Below are 18,257 nucleotides of genomic sequence, written 5' to 3'. Positions count from 1 at the left end.
AGCTATCAATGTTTTCTTGTAATTTTGTACTTTTATTTCTAAAAATCTAAGCTCAGAGATCTGTTTGACTACAGCAGCATTTCTTAAAATTGCACTTTACTTAATACATTTTAATACAAAGGCCCTTGAGGTGACCGTTGTCGTGACTCAGTGCTATATAAATAAAATAGAATTGAAAAGAATCTTAAGATATCTCAGGGAATAAATGTGTAATTAAAAGTCTTCACACTGGTCCGGCACACTTGCAGTAAGATCTAAGTGGGCTGTATGTGGCCCGCGATGTAAAAGGTACAGACAGCCAAGCACTCTGGTAGCTTTAGGACATGCCTCGCTTCCCAGTGGCGACATTTATTTTTTGCACAGGTTGTTATAAAGCACAACAGAAATAATAATGTGGTCAGTGTTTAAAAGACAACAGGGTGGCACCAATCTGGGAAACCTGCTGACTTAACATTTAGGAGCAAAGGGCTTCCGGCACAGCCAGGATGTTCGAGTAACCAAATATCCAGTTCAAGGAAGTGTAATCATTGTCAGGTAATACTCCACAGTTTTAAAATACACAGATGGTTTACATAGTTATCTGATTAACTGTAAGTGTAGGATAGAGACTGGGCTCTGACTCTGGCTGTGCTGTCATTAATACAATAAAACAAGTCACAGTATTATCTGATCTTTGTTGGAGTATCTGGGATTTTCCTGTAGAGATGAAGGTTTAGCTTCAATTTCAAGAGCAGCAACAACTTCCAAATACATTAAATCACATTTTAAATCCTAACCTACTGCATTGTGTGCAGTTACACTGTGTAACAAGCTGATATGCATCATTCAGTTTCCGGTAAACTTGCTCTGAAGCCAAGGGTTAAGAAACTCAACCACATGATTTAATTATAAACTTAAATGTTAAAGATGTGACAACCTGCCATCAGTTTCTAATGTGCAGTCGCACCAAATAAAATGGTCAAAGTTACACGTTAATATTTCTTTACTGACACTCTCCTAATCATAAAACCCAGAATGTTGAGTCTAAAAGCTAATATGGTTTTAGTGAAAACAGGAATGTTAACGCTGAGCAAATTCATCTTTATAAGTATTAAAAGTCACATCTAAATGCTGCAGATTTAGTGGCGTCAGTTCATTATTGCACCCGATCCACTGCCAAGAGAGGTCCTTATTCACAGAGATGCAAAAATATTGATAAGTTGCATATTAATCACTGATAGTGTTGGACCCCTGAGTGTTTCACTGGAGTCGTGTCAGATATACAAACACAGAATATTTACAAATGTCTTTGTACAGGAATAAATGTGTTACTAGACGTAAGGAAAAAAAAGAAAAACCATGAGAGAATGTGAGAAGACTTTGCTTTGGTCATTAAGCACCACTTTCCTTCATTGACACCAATCCAACCTCCCCGAGACCTAATGTTTCCGTTTAGGAGTATTTCCAGTGTCGCAGCATGAGTGCTAGCAGCATCGTTCCAGCAGTCACTCCATCAGATCTTCTGTGTTTCATGTAGCCATGGTTAGCTTTCTTGGTCACTCTTGGGATGTTTCATCTCTTTGGTTCCAATGCATTTCAAGGGGTATCCACGGGTGGGGAGTTATCTTCACCATGTCCCTCTTCCAGGATTTCCTTGACTTGCTCCAGACTCTCTGCCTGCCGAATTAACTCCAGCTTCACCTTAAAGGGGAGATAAGTAGGCAGATAAAAATCAGCAAGTCGATGATGTGCAGCATCCTGATGTAAACAGTTTTCCTGTTATTCTTAGATAAGACAGATCACCACAGAAACATGGTGTCTAACCAGATAATTCATCGGCCTCCGGTTACACTGTGAGGAAGCACTTTTTGACCAGGATGTCCTTCAGTGCGCTTATTAAACAAATATGTAACACTGCTTTCGTGCATCTGTACAATATCTCTAAAACTAGAAACATCTTGTCCCAGAGTGACGCTGAAAAACTAGTTTATGTATTTATTACTTCAAGGCTGGACTACTGTAATTCATTATTATCAGGATGTCCTTTAAAAAAAATCCTGAAAAGGCTATGACTGATCCAAAACACTGCAGCAATAGTACTGAAAGGAACTAGAAAGGGAGTCCTTCGCCCAAACTGGCTTCTCTTCATTGGCTCACTGTTAAATCCAGAATTGATTTTAAATCCTCTCTACATACAGTTAGGGCTGGATCAGGTGACCCTCAGCATTCTTTTAGTTTTGCTGCAAAATTTCTAGGCTGCTGGGGGCTTCCCATGATGCACTGTGCACAGTGTTTCTTCTTCACTCACCTTTTTCACGCTCCGTTTATACACATCTCTGCATGTAATCATTAGTTATTATTCATCTCTGGTTCTCCGCCACAGTGTGGTTTTTTTGTCCCGTCTCGCTCCCCTCATCCCCAACTGATCCTGGCAGATTAAGCTGACCACTGATGGTTGTTTCTTACCTGCAGTGACTGGGAGAGCTCAACGAAGTCTCGCTGCACAGCCTGGCTGGTGTCGACCTGAGAGCGCAGGCTGATCACCTGGCTCCGCAGTTCCAGACACTGCTGGTTCAGAGTTGCCTGACAAACACAGAAATAACAGTTACATGAAATCCCTGTTTGTTTGACTTTAATATTTCTCAACTTAAAAAAAAAGGAAGCTCCTAATGGTGAATGCTGAAAATGAAAACAAACCACCAAAAGAACAACAAAGCTTATAGATCTAAAAGCAGGCTGCAATTACTTTCTCACTGCTGAGGATCTTGTTGGTGCTTTGCACATGAGAGAGCGCCACCCGGAGGGCTTCCAGTTCAGTGCGGCACGCCAGCAGCTCAGCCTGCAACTGCTCCCTCTGAGCGTGGATCTTCTCTGTCTCGGTCTTCAGACTGGAAAACTGCACTGCACATTAAAAAAAATACATATAATAAAATACAAATTATATAAATACATCCATCAGAAGACCTACTAATCTAATCTAAAGCTATAAGCTGGTCACTCACCCTCTAAAACTTCTGATGACATCAGTTTCAAGTAGAAGGAAGCAGATGGAGAAGGAAAAAAAAACTTTAAGTACAAGAAAGGCAACACAGCAGATTCAACAGGTAATAAAATAATCCACAGACCGCTCTCCTCTGTCCGTGTGTCCAGCTGCTCCCTCAGGTTGACTATCTCAATGCGAAGGCGCTCTTCACAGTGCGCCCCCTGCAGGTTAGAGTTTTAAAAAATGAAGTCACACTGACGCCATCAAAAAGCAAACATTAAACATCTTGATGCATACGGGCTAACACACATACAACCTGACCACCACCTCTGCTAATTATACACATTAAACAAACACAGTTATTATTCTGCCAGAAAATTAAACTTCTCTCTACAATCTTAAAATGCCGGAAGTGAAAGTGAGAGGTCTGAAATATTTCCACTGATCTGCCACAACTACTCTAAATAAGGAAAGCCACTACTTCACAAAGAGGAACTCCAAACAGACAGACAAGCTTCTCGAGAGTGTGTAAAATGCCATAAACGTCCTAAAAATATTTCACTGTCTGTGCTGAATTTCACGTTTAAAAATAAAAACATCATCGAGTTTCAAGTGTTGCTTGCTGCAGCAAACTAAGCTATAAAAACTCAAAGACTGTACATGTAGTGCTGCTGAGAAGGATGAGCCGGTGTCTGGTACATCCTCCTCAACCTCTTCTCCTTTCAGTCTGGAAAGCTCATTGCACATCTTCCTCTGAGAAAGGGACAACTCCGCCTGGACCAAAAGCAAAGCAAACAAACAAATGTAAGTTGGAACCTGCCATCCTAATAACATTCACATCGCTTCATGGATAATGGTACAAACAAGCACTGGAGTCTAGAGTGTGATGGATGATTGAGTCATCGTACACTTGAGTTGTTTGTGGAAATGAACGCTGCCAGTTAATTTCTGTTTAGTAAATATGTAGCTGAGTGTGTAATACTGTAAACAAAAGGAAAAAGCTCACCTGGTCTGTTAAAAGTTGACCAAACCAACCTAACAGCAAATCTACAGCTCACTATATGTTGTTTGAGTGTTTCATGTTACTCACCAGCCGGCTCTGGACTGCATTCTGTGACTGGCTGAAAGATTTCTGCAAATCCTGGAGGAGAGACTCTGAAGCCTGGACCTGAGACTGGAGCATTGATACCTAAGATCACACATATACATACACTCGTTAATGCACATATAGATATGCACATACATACAGACACACACAGTCAGAGCGTGTTCCTGTACCTGTTTGTGCGTGTGGTTGCTCTGGGTATCCAGTTCTCTCTCCAGCTCCTCCTTCTCTGCCTGCAGGCGACTCACTTCCCCTCGCAGCTCTGACAACTGACCGAAAAAGCCACAATGCAAAGTCATTAGACCACATAAGTGCTGACTGGAAGCTACTTAGACATTAAATCTGCTCACATTGAAGCTGTTACACAGCATTTTAGGGGGCTTTTTGAAGAAGTAGCGCAACAAATATGCAGAATAATTTAAAAAAAAAACCTGAGCATTGAGCGCGTCCCAGTCACTGTGTGTGACCAGCCGGTGGCCAGCTGGTGGCAGGTAAATGGCTTCAGGCACCAAAGTACCCGTGGAGACCAGCGAGTCAGTGTCGTCCTGAGCGTGGTGTTTTCTGGGCAGCGACGGCGTGTCCAAGGAGAAAGAGGACAACGAGGCTGAGTCACAGTTCCTTAGTGAAAAATATCCTTCTGTTGTAAGTGCAGCACCTTCTCCCTCCGGCACCGCCTCCAGCTCTGGTGGATGGCTGTGCGTCGATGGCGCCGATTCGTCCTCAGTCAGACTGTTGACGACTGACGCGTGTTCGGCATCCACCCTTCCCTTCCTTCCACTGATCTAACAAGTATAAAAATCACATGAAGGGAGCCCAAGACACCTGGAGGAAAAGCAACACGGGCACACACTGACCATGTGGGGTCCACTGGATCTCTTCCACTCTACAGGTTGAGACTGCAGAACAGCTATCCTGGCCTCGTACTGAGCTGCTGTCTCTGAAAACACAAGTGACAACACATAATGATAATCTGCGAGTTCAGTTTTCATCTATTGGGACATTAACACGATTACAAAATCGGTTTTTCATCACACTCAAAAAAAGAAATTCATAAAAATACATCCATTTGCGCTACTTTTGTCCAATATTTCTTAAAGCTATTGGCTCTACCTTGGAGCAAATTACTGAATAAATATTAGTGCCAGAAACTACATTTAAACTTGTTCAAAAATTTATATGGGAAACCCACGATGTCCAGTTTTAGTTTTTTTGGAGATTTGATTAAAGAAAAGACGAAGAAAAAACTGGGCTTTTGTGCTTATGCAATATTTTGCACCGTGCACACAAAGAAATCCAGGCCAGGCCAACGCACAACAATCACTGACCTCTGAGAGCCTCCTGCAGTGACTGGATCTCTTGATCGCATTGTTTTTGCAGCTCTGCCAGTTCCTCCTGTTTGCTCAGCTCACAGATCGTCGCCACACCCTGCCAGTGTTCGACCTGTGCTCTGCAGTCTGCTAGCTGGGCCTGCAGGCTCGTCTCTGAAAATGACAGGACATCACATTTTTGTGCTTTTCCTTTATTAAGTTAGAGCTAAACAAATTTATTAGACCACCAGCCAATGAAAGGTCTGTGCAACAGCTGCCCTAAAACAGTTTATGTTTCTGTAACGGTTACTCCAATGAAATGGATTATATGTTTGAGCTTTTAACTGAAAGTATAATTATTGTTGTTATCAATCATAATTTCAAGCTTACCGTTTCACAAAAATTTAAAAACAATTATTTTTTATCAACATGTCAAATTACAGTTATATACTTTTGCTTTTCTGAACAGAAGAAAATCTGTTTTAGCAGTTGGATGTCAGGGCTCAAATCTCAAATTTGGAGATACACCTTTACGCAAAGATTTGAGATAAGTTAGAAATTTTGATTTTTCTGAATCAAAACCTGAGGTTAAAAAAAAAATAATGAAATGAAATGAATATTTCTCTTTCAGCTAGCAAATAATAAACTTAACTCAGTCATTTTTTATTATCCTGAAAAATAAGCAGTATTTACAGGACGTGCAAAAGTTTAGACACCAGCTTTTTAACATAATATCAGATAATCATGAGCTCATTAACCTTCAGCTGAGTCACCACAGATTAAAATAAGTCAAGTAGCGTCATTAGGAACTGATAAAGTGTGCTCTAACCTTTGTGTTAACACTCAACAAACATGGGCTACTAGGTGCATGAGGATACACACACAAAACAAACAGTCATACAATATAAACATCCCTGTACCTAACCCTTCAAGTTTGCTTGTGTAGACAAATGTGACCACATTTCCGTATCTATAATGACTAAAATGCTTTCCCCCTCCTAGTTTGAGTTTTCTATTCGGCTTTATTAACTACAGTAACCTTGTTAGGAAACGGCTGATGGACTATTCATTTAAACTACATGTTTCATAATGTCTTGATCCATGCTCAATTGATTTAGGTCAAAAGCTCAAATAGGATTGCTTGTTGTAAACAAATCAGGTTGTAAACAAATCAAAAACTCAGTGTGCTCATGCACCATTTGTTTGGTCTGCTGTTTATCTTTTAATTTCATAATTTAATTATGAATTTATTCAATTATGTTTGTTTCTCTGGTTTTTCTGGAATCTAGTCCTAAAAGCATGGGCATTTAGAAAATGCTATATGAATGCAGGTGTAATAAGCTAAAGCTCGAGCACACAAAAATCAATCATTTGATCGATAAGTTCTAGCGCTGTCAGCGTTAACGCGTTAATGCCAACAGCCCTAATAAGTTCTATTCTTTGTTTTCACTTAGTTATTTTATGGACATTTTTTGGCTGTTGGAAATTTTAAAAAACTGTAAATAATGATCGATCTCATACAGACAACTATTATTAATTAGGAAAAGCTTCGACGTGACTATAATGACTTCCAGGAAAGTTTCGCTGACACAGGGGTGGGTTATGCTGTACTGTTGCTACACAGAGCTGAAAAACATGGTCTGGAAGAGGAAAGGAAACCTTATCTATGACGCGGTCACAAAAGCCAATGTCCGAAGTATGTGAAAAATCTCGATAAGCTGGAGTCATTTGGACACAGCTGCTGCGGACCTATTGGGTTAAACCTTATCTCTTCGGTCAAATGTCTGAAGAAACAAAAAAAAAAAAAGCAGGAGCATTTGATGAAAAGGGTATTTTGACAACTGTTCAGCATAGGGTGGAAGTACACAGGAAACACTGCACAGATTTGGAATTAAAGTCATTCAGTCCATCAGGGAACTGAAAGTGAAAACCAACTGGCCACAGTAACTAGTCAGCAGAGATATCTGACTTACACATTATTGGAAATCTATAGTTTGAGCCTAAAAATATCTCAGAACTTGAAATTGTCTGAAAATTACAGGACTTGGCTCCTTCTGTAACCTGTAAAATCTGTGAAATCAAAGTGGTTGTACTCAGTAAAAGACCTAAACTCCAGTACTAAACACCAGTATATTTATTTTTTAAAAGTAAGTTCATGAAATATTTGCATTAACATCTGAAGGAAGACACATGTTTAAAGTGTCTTGCTGCAGGCTTTTTATATAAAATCAACAACAAAATATCTGATTTGACCAAGGGGCTGGCTTGGACCACATCACTGATTAGTTTAGCTTTCAGTCTAACCATTTATTCTCTTATTTGTATTAAATTGCTTTCTACAACTTGCTCACTTTCACACACAGGAACTCAAACCTAAAAAGTATTTATTTAATAACTTACAAAAAATGAGCAGCATTTCTCTACAATCTCTAAGACAGCTTCAGTTTACAGTATATTTTTTATTTGAAAGGAGGGAGGATGAAAAAAAATATACCTCAACACATTCCTCCCCTCTACATTAGCTTCCTTTATAAATTAAAAGTATCACTCCTGGCCCTGTACTTACTTGGTATTGGGATCGATACCGAAATTTGCAGTAACTTACAGCACCATTGGAAAAGGGACGAGTGAAACTTTATACTTTGCTACTTTTAGACAATCTCATACAGGTTACAGTTATTTGTAGGACACCTGTGTTGCTTGAGAAATTTACAGCAAGCACTTGTTGCACTGACTTTTACTACTTACCCTACACCTACAAGGTGATTTGTAAACTTACTCAAATGCTGCATTCAAGGACACCAGGAGATGGGTGTACATTAATGTGAACTTCATTCCGCACGGTGTCCTTTCCGAGGGCACGCACGCTGTTCATCACCACATCTATGTGACTTTGTAATGCAAAACAGCCTGTGCACTGCTGCCTCCTACTATTTATTAAATCACCTGAAAGGTAAACTCATGCTTTAATGCAAGTAATAATATTTCAGTGACATCGTGTGCACTGGATAATACGACTACTTTAACAAAATGCCAGCTAATGAAGGCTTCTTTTACTTTCAGTTACATTTTCAGGGCTATAATCATTGTTATATTTACCATTTGTCATAAATTACCTAGTGGTTTTAGCTCTAATGCTGCAATAACACCAATGTGTATGATTGAAGTGGCAACTAAACAACATTAAAACCCACTTTCCCTCTTTTTTCCGAGGACAAAAGTAAACGTTAATACAGAGCTAGCCAGCGGTTAGCATCGTCCGTTCATTTCTATGGGCAGTAATGCTAACAGGCCGTCTCCCGGCTACGTTCCCCAGCGCCCCTTCAACAACAGCAGGTTCCGGCTGAAGACAAGCAACAAGTTAAAATGAATACTTAACTACGTTTAAAGCGGAAAAGCGGCCAGTGTCGCCTCGTAGCTTACCCTGATGGTGAATGTGGTGATAGTAGCTAGCTGTGAAGCAGATTAAAGTTTTGCTTTGTTTTTTAATTACCTGTGTCTTCATTCTTGGAGCTCATCTTCTCGTCTGGCAGCTCCATCATCAGAAGAGGAAGGGATGTCAGGGGGGGGGGGGGGAGAAGAAAAGCTAATCAAAACAGTGGTAAACCCGTCTTGATCATTTTTGTGCAAGCAGCAGGACTTGAGTGTGGAAATGATAAGCACAGCGTCAACTTCAGGAAACAACTTTCCCCGGTCTAAGCCTGCGGAAAACACGTCAACCTCCTTCCTGTGCATAGATGCCTGTCCCTGTTTGCCTCCAGTGTTTAGTCTGTTAGTTCGGCTGTTTTTTTAAATGCGCATTAATATCAAGATGTCGTGGTGCTCAGGTTTGAGTTTTATTACTGCTGCTTCCTCCCTGGAGATTTTACTGTACATCCTGATATGTCCGGGCTTATGACCCTGGAGATCAGTGAACCATAGCTTGATCCACATTTCAGTCCATATGCAAGAATATCATCAAATGCACATTACTTATTATATTAATTAAGATTATTATCTCTTTATAGTCTTAACAAACTGACTTAGACAACTTTATTTGGAGGTGATTAAATGCTCCTTTTAATCTCACAACAATGTATTTTTTTTAGCTGCAAAAGCCACCGTGGGAGTATCTGATTCGTTTTATGTAGAAATAGGAAAGAATACAAAGTAAGTGTGACTGTAAACATGAATCAGAGTTTATACAAAATAAGTATACCCTCTGCTGGAGGAATACTGGTAATGTTAGTTAACCAAAGTCAAACCAAAAAACTAGGTGTGCTTACAGAAAAGACTCAAATGAGTGAAATGAAAATAAACAGGTGATTGCTGATCTTTGTAGGCGAATTTAAAAAAAAAATCAAATACCTTTGGTTTACACCTGTATTGGTAAATACACTGTAGTCCTGCTCCATAACCAAATACGCCACAGCTTCAATGAAATACTCTGTCAGTTTTACACAAATCGATCAAGACTCAAACCTTCCAGAAAAGTTCAACTTTCAACTCGTTAGTCCACAGAATATTTTCCCAGAAGTCTTTGGGTCTTTCCAGACTGACAGATATCAACGATTTTCTTCCTCAGCTCAGCAGATTTTAATGATCTGAAACCTTTAAATGTCACAAATATGAAGAAAAAAAAAATCAGAAAGGGGAGCAAATACTTTTTTAACGTGGTGTAGCGATGAAGCTGCGAGGAGCAGAGATACTGTAGTGATGGTGGATGATTTTAAATACGTGGGGTCAACCATCCAAAGCAGCTGACAGTACAGGAGAGAAGTGAAGAAGTGCAGGCAGGGTGGAGTGGGTGGAGATGTGTCAGGGTGATTTTTGACAGAAGGAAAGAAGCAATATGCAGGGGGTTGGCGTAACTGAGGAGGAAGATACTAGGGGTAGGATGAGGAGGCAGGCCTAAAGGGAACAACCGAAAGAATAAGACTACGACCCAAAATGGTAACACTAGACTTCTTTTGAAAGGCTGACAATGTACTTATTGACATACATTATGTCAAGAAGCAACAGAAACATATTCACCGTTAGATTATGAGGCATTCATACGATTGCAAGAAACTATTTTACACTGACGAAGTGGCATTCACAGGTCAAACCAATGGTTAACCTTTTAAAAAGAGGAAATTACATTTTCTGAGCAAAACTTTGCACTCTGGTCTCCTAGCACCTGTTTCCTTTGGGTACCAAAAGCATAACTGAACAGGAAATATCCCATGGTAGTTTCCTGTTTTTGCTTTTATTAAAATAAAAAATATATATAATAAAAAAATACTAGAAAAACAAGCTGGAAACCACTTAAAATGCTGATACCACACAAGTCTATGGTGTATTTATCTGGAATCCTGATGTGGTTTTGTTGCGATGATGTTTTATAACTGGCACTGTTGTTCACAGGTTCTTACAAAAACAAAACATTCAAAACCGAGACACGACATCATATCCTGACTTCCATTCAATAGAAACTGGGACTGTAAACAGAGATCATCTGTGTCCAAACTTCAAGTTCACAAGGAAAAAAGCTTTAAAACACTAACATGTCACAATATTACATAAAATCCTTAAACCTTACGCTTAAGAAGAAAAGTAAAGTAAAAAAAAAAAAAAAAAAAAAGTATAATCCATTACTGTATTGAACATTGCTTTTTTATTTATTCAAGTTTAAAACATGTTCACAATGTAGAAAGAAAATACAAAAGGTTTGATTGGTCACAGGTAACACTTCTTACTGCAGCATCAAGATGCGTGCAGACATCTGGATATTCTACATATGAGCCAACCTACACAACCTGCAGACACTCATGATGGGAAATGGATTCATTAACGAGTCACAAGCACTGTAAAAAACGCTGGTAAAGGTCCTCAGAAACAGTAGCTCATAGAAAGTGACTCACACAAAACAGTGCTTTAGGTCTCATACAGAAATATTATAAATAGTTTGGAAATGTTTAAATATCTTAAAGTGGTATAAGCCTGAAATCATTTCAGAGAAGAGGCACCGATATATGTATATAAAATGTTTACAAAGAAGTGATCAGTAACAAAAGCTCATTTCATCTGCAGGTAGTGTGTGGTTTAACAGCTTTTTTTAATATAACAGAGATAACATCATCTAAATGGGTAAAGTGGCTTTACAGTTCACAGCACCAGAACTTGGATGGTTCACCACCAAGAGGTCTGCAGAGCACGGCGGCTGGTGTGGAATCTTGGAAAAGTGATCGTCTAGTCCTTCGTGACAGTGGGGATATCTGCGTGCATGCGTCTCTACAAGCCCATGTCGTGATCGCTGACGCTCTGGCGTAGGTAGTCTTCATACAGCTTTTTCTACAGGAAGAGAATCAACCATTAAAATCCCAAAATAATCCACTTCATGCCAGCAGAAGCAGTCACACTCATGCAGGGATGCAAAGATCCAACTTTTTTCAGTTCTGGCACCTGTACAGATTTCTTTGCTTAGGCTTAGTGTGGTTGGAGCGGTCAGCAAACTGATATCCGATCAGTGCATCCCTATCCGCACACATACACACTACCTTTTTGGTCTTGACCACCTCCTGCACGTACTCCAGCTTCTCCTGCAGCTGCCTTTTCTGTTTGGTCGATAGAGTGGGTTGAGTTCTGCAAAGAATTAAAGGGAGAAGTGTGATGAGATTCACAGTGAACAAATAACATGAGGACATGCAAGTGCCTCGGGTACTGATGGATGAAAATCTAAAAGTCTAAAAGGCTGTGATGACACTGCGAAACTTCCTACCTGAAGATGAAGCGTGCAATGATGAGCAGGAGGAAGGACAGAAGCACCAGACCAGCGCAGCCATAAAGCCGCTGCTCCACAGACAGGGAGTCAAATACTTTCACCGCGGGCGTCTGCACGACACAAGAGCAGCCTTATGTGAAGACCATATGCAACAGTTTCAACTATGAATGACGAGCGTGCTTGGCCACTGACCAGGTAGAGGGAGAGCGCCTCTGTACCCTCTCGGCCCAGAGCCGCCTCCAGCAGGTCCTGGGACAGAGTGCCCAGCAGCAGAAACGCCATCAGAGCCAGAGGGACGCTGAAACCCAGCAGAGTCAGGAAGCAGCTCTTGCAGCGTGCGCGTCGGTTCTCAACAGTGGTCTGCCTGCGTGAACAGATGGTCAGGTTATTCTCCGAAGGCAATTCCAAACAAAAATATGACTCACACGTTCCTCTGAGCACTCCTACTGAAGGATTCCCATCAATCTTTATGGTTACACTTTGATTCAAGCTCAATGTATGGCTATTAAAAGGCGTGAACGCACAAACTCTTAAATCGATGTTAAAATTATTGGCCAAAAGGGCACCGTGTGCAAGAAAAACAGTGTCAGGAACCTCCTGCTGTGGCAATACCTTGTGAATAAGGGAGCAGGTGAAAGTAGCCTTTCAGAGGAGGTGGTCAGTGCAGTGTGAATTACAAAGTGAGTGTCTCCTCTGTGTTACCTGTCGTTACTGAGCTTGTCTGCGATAGCCTCAACAATGAGCTCGCAGTCCCTCTCCAGAGAGTTGAGTGTGTTTTGGACCGTCTGGTTGATAGTTTTCTCGATGGTGCGACAAACCTCCTCAATCTGGTTGACGCAGCGACTTGGCTGACAGCAGGAAGACAAACAGGAGGATTGTTTTTCTTCTAAACAGTAGTCTATAACAACTGGTGAATTGTGTGTGTGTGTGTAGAAAGAGTAAGGAAGGCAGAAAGATGAGATAAAAGAATCACTTTTACCTTATTTGGATTAGGAATGTAGATGGTGGGCATGTCAAACCCACACTTGTTGAGTCCGGGCCGCTTACAGAGCTCCTGGACAATCTGCATCATCACCCTCTGAGAGAGCAGTAACAAAAGACACAGGAGTCAGGAGGAGACAGAACAAAGATGCAATTTTTCTGCTACTGATAGGGAGATTATCGACTGTATGTGGTGCTTTTCTGTTATTTAGTCATGCAAACAAAGTTAGAAATGCACCATTCACTTACTCATGAATACTGTGACTGCACAATGTCGTGTTTAAACAAGTATTATCTTACTGCAAATTAGGAAATCCCTTTAGTTTATGGACAGATCGAAATGAAATTAGAAATTACTAATATAATCATCAAGTCTGAAATCTGTGCTCTATTAGCTACAATTTCATCAGCGTAAAACAGACTTTGCAGCATATGAGGATCAACCACAAAAACATTTATCAGTTTCCTTTTCTGTGGATGGATGAATGTATTGATGGATATTAACAAACTTTAGTAAGATACAGCTCAACAGGCTGCGTATATACAACAGTTCTCTTTGGCAGGGAATCTGTGTCGCACTCACAGAAATCCCTTGGTGAAAGAAAATGTGGCACTTCAGACAGTTTTAAACCAGGCTCCAGAACAGGGAGCCACCTTTGTGACACAGAAAATAACCTGAAAGTAATCAGAGGGATGTTCTTCAATGCAAGATTAATGAGCAAAAGCATCACTCAATCATTTTTCCATACCCAGTGCAGGTTTTTGGGGGTTTTTGTTGTTTTTTTTTTTATTTGCTAGACTGGCAAAACACACCGGGTCAGCATACTTAGAAACTGCACTGCAGAGTGTGGGAAGGAATTATCTAATACAAAGAGAATGATGTAACTTTGTTTGTTCAAAGCGTTGACTCTCCTACAGAAGCTGCTGCTAGTCTACGTACCTGTCTGTCCGACTCTCCTCCGGCCTCGTCAGCCTTGCTCAGGTAAAACCGCAGCCGGTCTCCATGCTTTTCATTCAGGCTCTCCACAATGTTGAGGGTGCGTTTGCACAGAGCCTGACCCATGGGGTCAAAGAAGACCAGAATTAGGTCACAAAGATCACCTGAGAGCGACAGTGAAAAGGAGCATTATTTACTACTGAGGAAACCCTGTGGATTTATTCTCATCGCATTATAAACTGGGTCGTAATCCCAACAAGTGTGGAATTTCTGTTTCCCTGTTATTTAGTCAAACTAAGAACTTAAAACTGCTTAAAGATGTGTCGAAGCACGCAAAGCTGACTCACAAAGCTCACTATGGTAAATTAAAAGTACTAATGAAGAGATAAAAACTTGACTGGTCATTCATTAGAATGGAGAGGCCCACAAGCATCTAAATGACTCCAAATTGAGTGTGGTTTTAGTTTTGTTTGTTTCAGGTATCTTTGGTTTCACAGAGCTACCGCTCTCCTTCTGCATTACCAAAAGAAGATTGCTTAAAACTACCACAAGACAACAGCAGAAACCCACCCAGCCACAGGATGACCTCATCCACGTCAAACGGATACTTCATATCGCCGTCCACCAAGCCTGGCGAATCAACAAACGTCACCAAGCTGAACCGTTTCTGTCGAGACGTGCAGATCTCTGTGCTCAAGTACTCTGAGACACCTGGGGAAGAATTCAGAAACACAGTTACAGTGAGTGCCTAGCATTACGGTAATAAGAACTACTGCTCTAAAAGGTTTTCTCTTCCTATTCAACTGGGCGCTTTAATCATTTTTTGTTTGTTTGTTGGTACATACAAATCATTTTAAATGAATTCCAATAAAAACGGCAAACTGCCAAAACACTGTCCATAGCAAATCTCTGGGCATATTAAATCTCTCACCTTTAAACTCCTGCAGAGGTTTGAAGTGTGGATACAGATGAAGGGTGGCGTTTCCCTAAAAAAATAAATAAATAAATAAATAAAGCAGAAGTAGATCTGTCACAGATAATTTGCAAAACAGGACATCAGGTACTCCAAGAACATTGAACTCATTTTGGTCCACAGTAATAAATCACTGTTACGAGGAGCAGACGGCTGACATTTTAAAGATGAGGGAATGAGACGTCCCTTTTGAAAACACCCATAGCCCTGTCTCAAAAACAGAAAATGGACTGCAGCACTTACTGTGAGAGACTCTCTCTTGCGTCCACTTGTAACAAAGCTGAAGCCTTGGGTCTCAATTGCTACTCCAGTGCGCTGGATGTGCTCTTCCACGTACCTGAACAATAAGAACAGAAAGATCTTGATTATTGCTAATCTGAATAGTGTATAAAAACCAGAATGATGGGCGCAACTGAATGCTAAAGACACTGATAAAGATGGACAGGATAATTTAGTCAACTCAGATTCAGACATGAGTCAAATGAAGATCCGAGAACATTTAGAAGTAATTGTAACTCTTTAAATACTGGTAATTTCAGAGGATACACACATGCGCTTTATTCAGTCTGACTGCTGTGCAACTGGGCAACAAATTAAAGGAAAGCCAACAGGCACCTTGGTCAGGTTTTAGTCTGATGAGGGCCTCCAGTGCCTGTTCCTTGGCACTGAGTTTACAAATCTCTGCAGCTCTGCTAAAGGAGCTCTATCACAACTCCAATAGATATTTCCTTTTGGTGTTTTCCTGATTGCAGAGGAGATCAGGGACTTACACACTGATTGAGGTGTTTAACTGGGTCTGCTGACTGTGAAGGCGATAGCATATTATTCACTTCATTTTTGTACTAATCAAACCATTCAGTGTGCACCGATTCCCTGTACATGGGCACATGGTTATCATGAAGCACAACATCCCCATCAGGAAAGAAATAGGATGAACACCAAGTTCCCTCTAACAGCTGATTTAAACTTCTGCAAGCCATTGCTGTCATTACAATTGGTAATGATTGCAATGCTTTATATTAGGTTATGCAGTTATGTCCCGGTGTTTTATATGCAGTGGATGCCACAACAGAAACACCTGAGACTTTGTCCCTCCTGAGTCCTACTTCCAATTTTCAGTTTTAAACATATTTGCCCGTCAAGTTCCTCCATTTTTTCACATTCCCTAATATCTATTTTAATGGTTGGGACAATCTCCTTCCAGGAAATTGCTAACATCTATGAGTCCTGAAAGTGTAGGGTTGCAGAAGGATTTTGCGGTTACACGTACCTACGGCATAGATTTAACACAGAAGTCTCCTCATCCCAGACACCAGATTTCCATTACTTTGTCAGTTGGATAAGTGGTTAATAATCTGCCACCTATTTGCACTTGTGCAAATATTTATCCATAGTATATATTTACCAGTTGATGAAGGAGCTTTTCCCAGCAGAGTGGTTCCCCATCAGCAGCACTGTGATCTTTTTTCTGGGCGGCAGCAACTTCACACCAACCGATTCGGCCACTGTGATCAACCCTGAATATAACAGAGAGTAGGACACAGATGGTTTATTAGCTTCTGTGGGAAAGGAGAAAAATCATGGTGCTGTGTTGGGATGAGCAGATCTAAATGTTAAGTGACATTTGGCATGTAAAGGACAATATCAAAGTTCTCAACTACTCAAAGGTAGCCATTTCGCTAAGTGATAGTCTTCTTTCTCTCATCATTCCCATTTTTTCTCATTATCTTTGAGATATATCAGCGAGATGTATGAGTCAACTGGCAGATCTGTTTTTAAGCTGAAATGTTGCACACTTTCTCAATATACAGGATAACCCTGTGCTGCCAATACTGGAGATAGATCCAGATCCAGAAGTGTGCCTTGTAAACCTATATTAGAAGTTACATTACAACTATGCAACTGACTTATTAATAACAAACAAAGTGTCACATCAGTGGGTGACTGGTTTAACCAGCATTAATGTTGACAGTCGCATCGTCAGCAAATATAAAATCCTCACTAGCTAACTCAGCTAACGGTTAGCTCCCCGTGCTTTGGGAAAGGCTAACGTTATGTACAAAGTTAGCTAGCTACCCCGCGGTGCAGCAAAGAGTTTGTTTTATCAACTTTAATATCAAACAGGTGAAAGGTGCAGGCGTCAGGTGAGATGCTGTCAGTTCCACGAGTTGTACGTCAGCCAACTCACCGCTGTCAGGATCCGTGTACAGTTCATGACAATCCCGCAAGATGCGCTCATCGCAGGACACACCGCCGGTTATCGAGTCTGAGTTTGCAGCACTTCGGCTCTTGATTTTCCCGGACATCGTTACACTCAGTGATGAATTAAAAGATTCACACAAACTTCAGCAAGCATATGAATTCCACCTCAATGAGCTAGCTACAAACAAAGCCGGTCTGCCTCGTTTGAATCGCCCCGGTCTGTACCTTGGCCACGTCGTCAGCTTGGGCGGCTTTTGTTGCACGGGATTATGGGTAATGAAGTTTGGAATATGTCTGAGGGGAAGCGCCAAACATTTCCTGGTTAGACAGACATACCATATGATATGTAGAGCTGTTTTTTAATAAACACAACATTTCATTAGGGAAACTTTAATAATTAAACTAGATTCCCTTGTGTTTAAAACCACAGCAAGTTATATCTGCAATTTTAAAAACATAAGTAAACGAGTATTTCAAAGCCAAGGACATTTACGTTCACACATGCTGCACCTTGAATGTAAAAATAATTTGTAAGCATCATGTTAGTAATAGCAGAAAAAGACTTTTAAGGATACCTGATCCCTATTTTGTGGGGCTCTGTGCAAATTAATGCAGACATGTTAGTGTATTTGTGGTCCATACATTTTGGTTGGATTTTTAAAAACACTGTCGACTCACACCAAGAAGTTCCTTGGATTAAATCAAAGCATTGTCTTGCTGAACTATGCAAGGTCTTCTCTGAAAAGGATATCATCTGAGTGGGAGTGGGAGTACGCATTACTCTAAAAAACTGTATGCGACCTTTCCAGTGTGAAAGCTGTCAGTTTCATAAGCAATTATATACTCTTGAACTGAGTGCTGTTTACAAGCCAGATGGTACAGCTACTACTTTTAGTCCAAATAATGTAGTTTCCATGTTTTCAAAGTGAATTTTAAACTGTAATTAGTCCGAACACAAAAGACGTTTTCCACTTTGGCCCAGTCCATTTTAAGTGAGAATTGGCCCAAAGAAAAAGGCAGTATTTCTGGATCATGTTCATATATGGCT

At 40.5% G+C, this 18,257-nt stretch overlaps 2 protein-coding genes across 2 annotated transcripts; both read right to left on the bottom strand.

Moving 5' to 3' along the window:
• Positions 1-311: 311 nt before the first annotated feature.
• rabep2 (rabaptin, RAB GTPase binding effector protein 2) lies at positions 312-9,125 on the bottom strand. Its single transcript, XM_040006137.1, has 12 exons — positions 8,868-9,125; positions 5,393-5,548; positions 4,922-5,004; positions 4,499-4,849; positions 4,241-4,336; positions 4,053-4,151; positions 3,623-3,736; positions 3,105-3,183; positions 2,982-2,993; positions 2,726-2,880; positions 2,446-2,562; positions 312-1,680 (listed from the first exon to the last, which is right to left on the bottom strand). Exons 1-12 carry the CDS (start codon positions 8,914-8,916, stop codon positions 1,576-1,578), a joined length of 1,416 nt encoding a protein of 471 aa, XP_039862071.1. The 5' UTR covers positions 8,917-9,125; the 3' UTR covers positions 312-1,575.
• A 1,869-nt stretch (positions 9,126-10,994) lies between these two features.
• si:ch211-11k18.4 lies at positions 10,995-17,313 on the bottom strand. The gene is made up of 12 exons (XM_040006138.1): positions 17,196-17,313; positions 16,413-16,524; positions 15,251-15,344; positions 14,966-15,020; positions 14,605-14,745; positions 14,038-14,198; positions 13,096-13,194; positions 12,819-12,964; positions 12,309-12,480; positions 12,114-12,226; positions 11,893-11,977; positions 10,995-11,686 (listed from the first exon to the last, which is right to left on the bottom strand). Exons 1-12 carry the CDS (start codon positions 17,311-17,313, stop codon positions 11,627-11,629), a joined length of 1,356 nt encoding a protein of 451 aa, XP_039862072.1. The 3' UTR covers positions 10,995-11,626.
• Between the last annotated feature and the right edge of the window lie 944 nt (positions 17,314-18,257).

This window comes from Simochromis diagramma, unplaced genomic scaffold (genome assembly GCF_900408965.1).
Source record: "Simochromis diagramma unplaced genomic scaffold, fSimDia1.1 OVJJ01000510.1, whole genome shotgun sequence".
Lineage (NCBI taxonomy): Eukaryota > Metazoa > Chordata > Actinopteri > Cichliformes > Cichlidae > Simochromis > Simochromis diagramma.
Note: the sequence above shows the minus strand (reverse complement) of the source record. Positions and strands in the feature narration are given on the sequence as shown.

Coding starts and splice junctions, on each gene's coding strand:
- rabep2 (XM_040006137.1), bottom strand. CDS start 8,916: ATGATGGAGCTGCCAGACGAGAAGATGAGCTCCAAGAATGAAGACACA. Junction 4,152..4,240: donor GCAACCACACGCACAAACAG/GTACAGGAACAC, acceptor GTGTGATCTTAG/GTATCAATGCTCCAGTCTCA. Junction 3,184..3,622: donor CCTTCTCAGCAGCACTACAT/GTACAGTCTTTG, acceptor TCTAACCTGCAG/GGGGCGCACTGTGAAGAGCG.
- si:ch211-11k18.4 (XM_040006138.1), bottom strand. CDS start 17,313: ATGTCCGGGAAAATCAAGAGCCGAAGTGCTGCAAACTCAGACTCGATA. Junction 12,481..12,818: donor GACAAGCTCAGTAACGACAG/GTAACACAGAGG, acceptor CTGTTCACGCAG/GCAGACCACTGTTGAGAACC. Junction 12,227..12,308: donor AGGCGCTCTCCCTCTACCTG/GTCAGTGGCCAA, acceptor TGTGTCGTGCAG/ACGCCCGCGGTGAAAGTATT.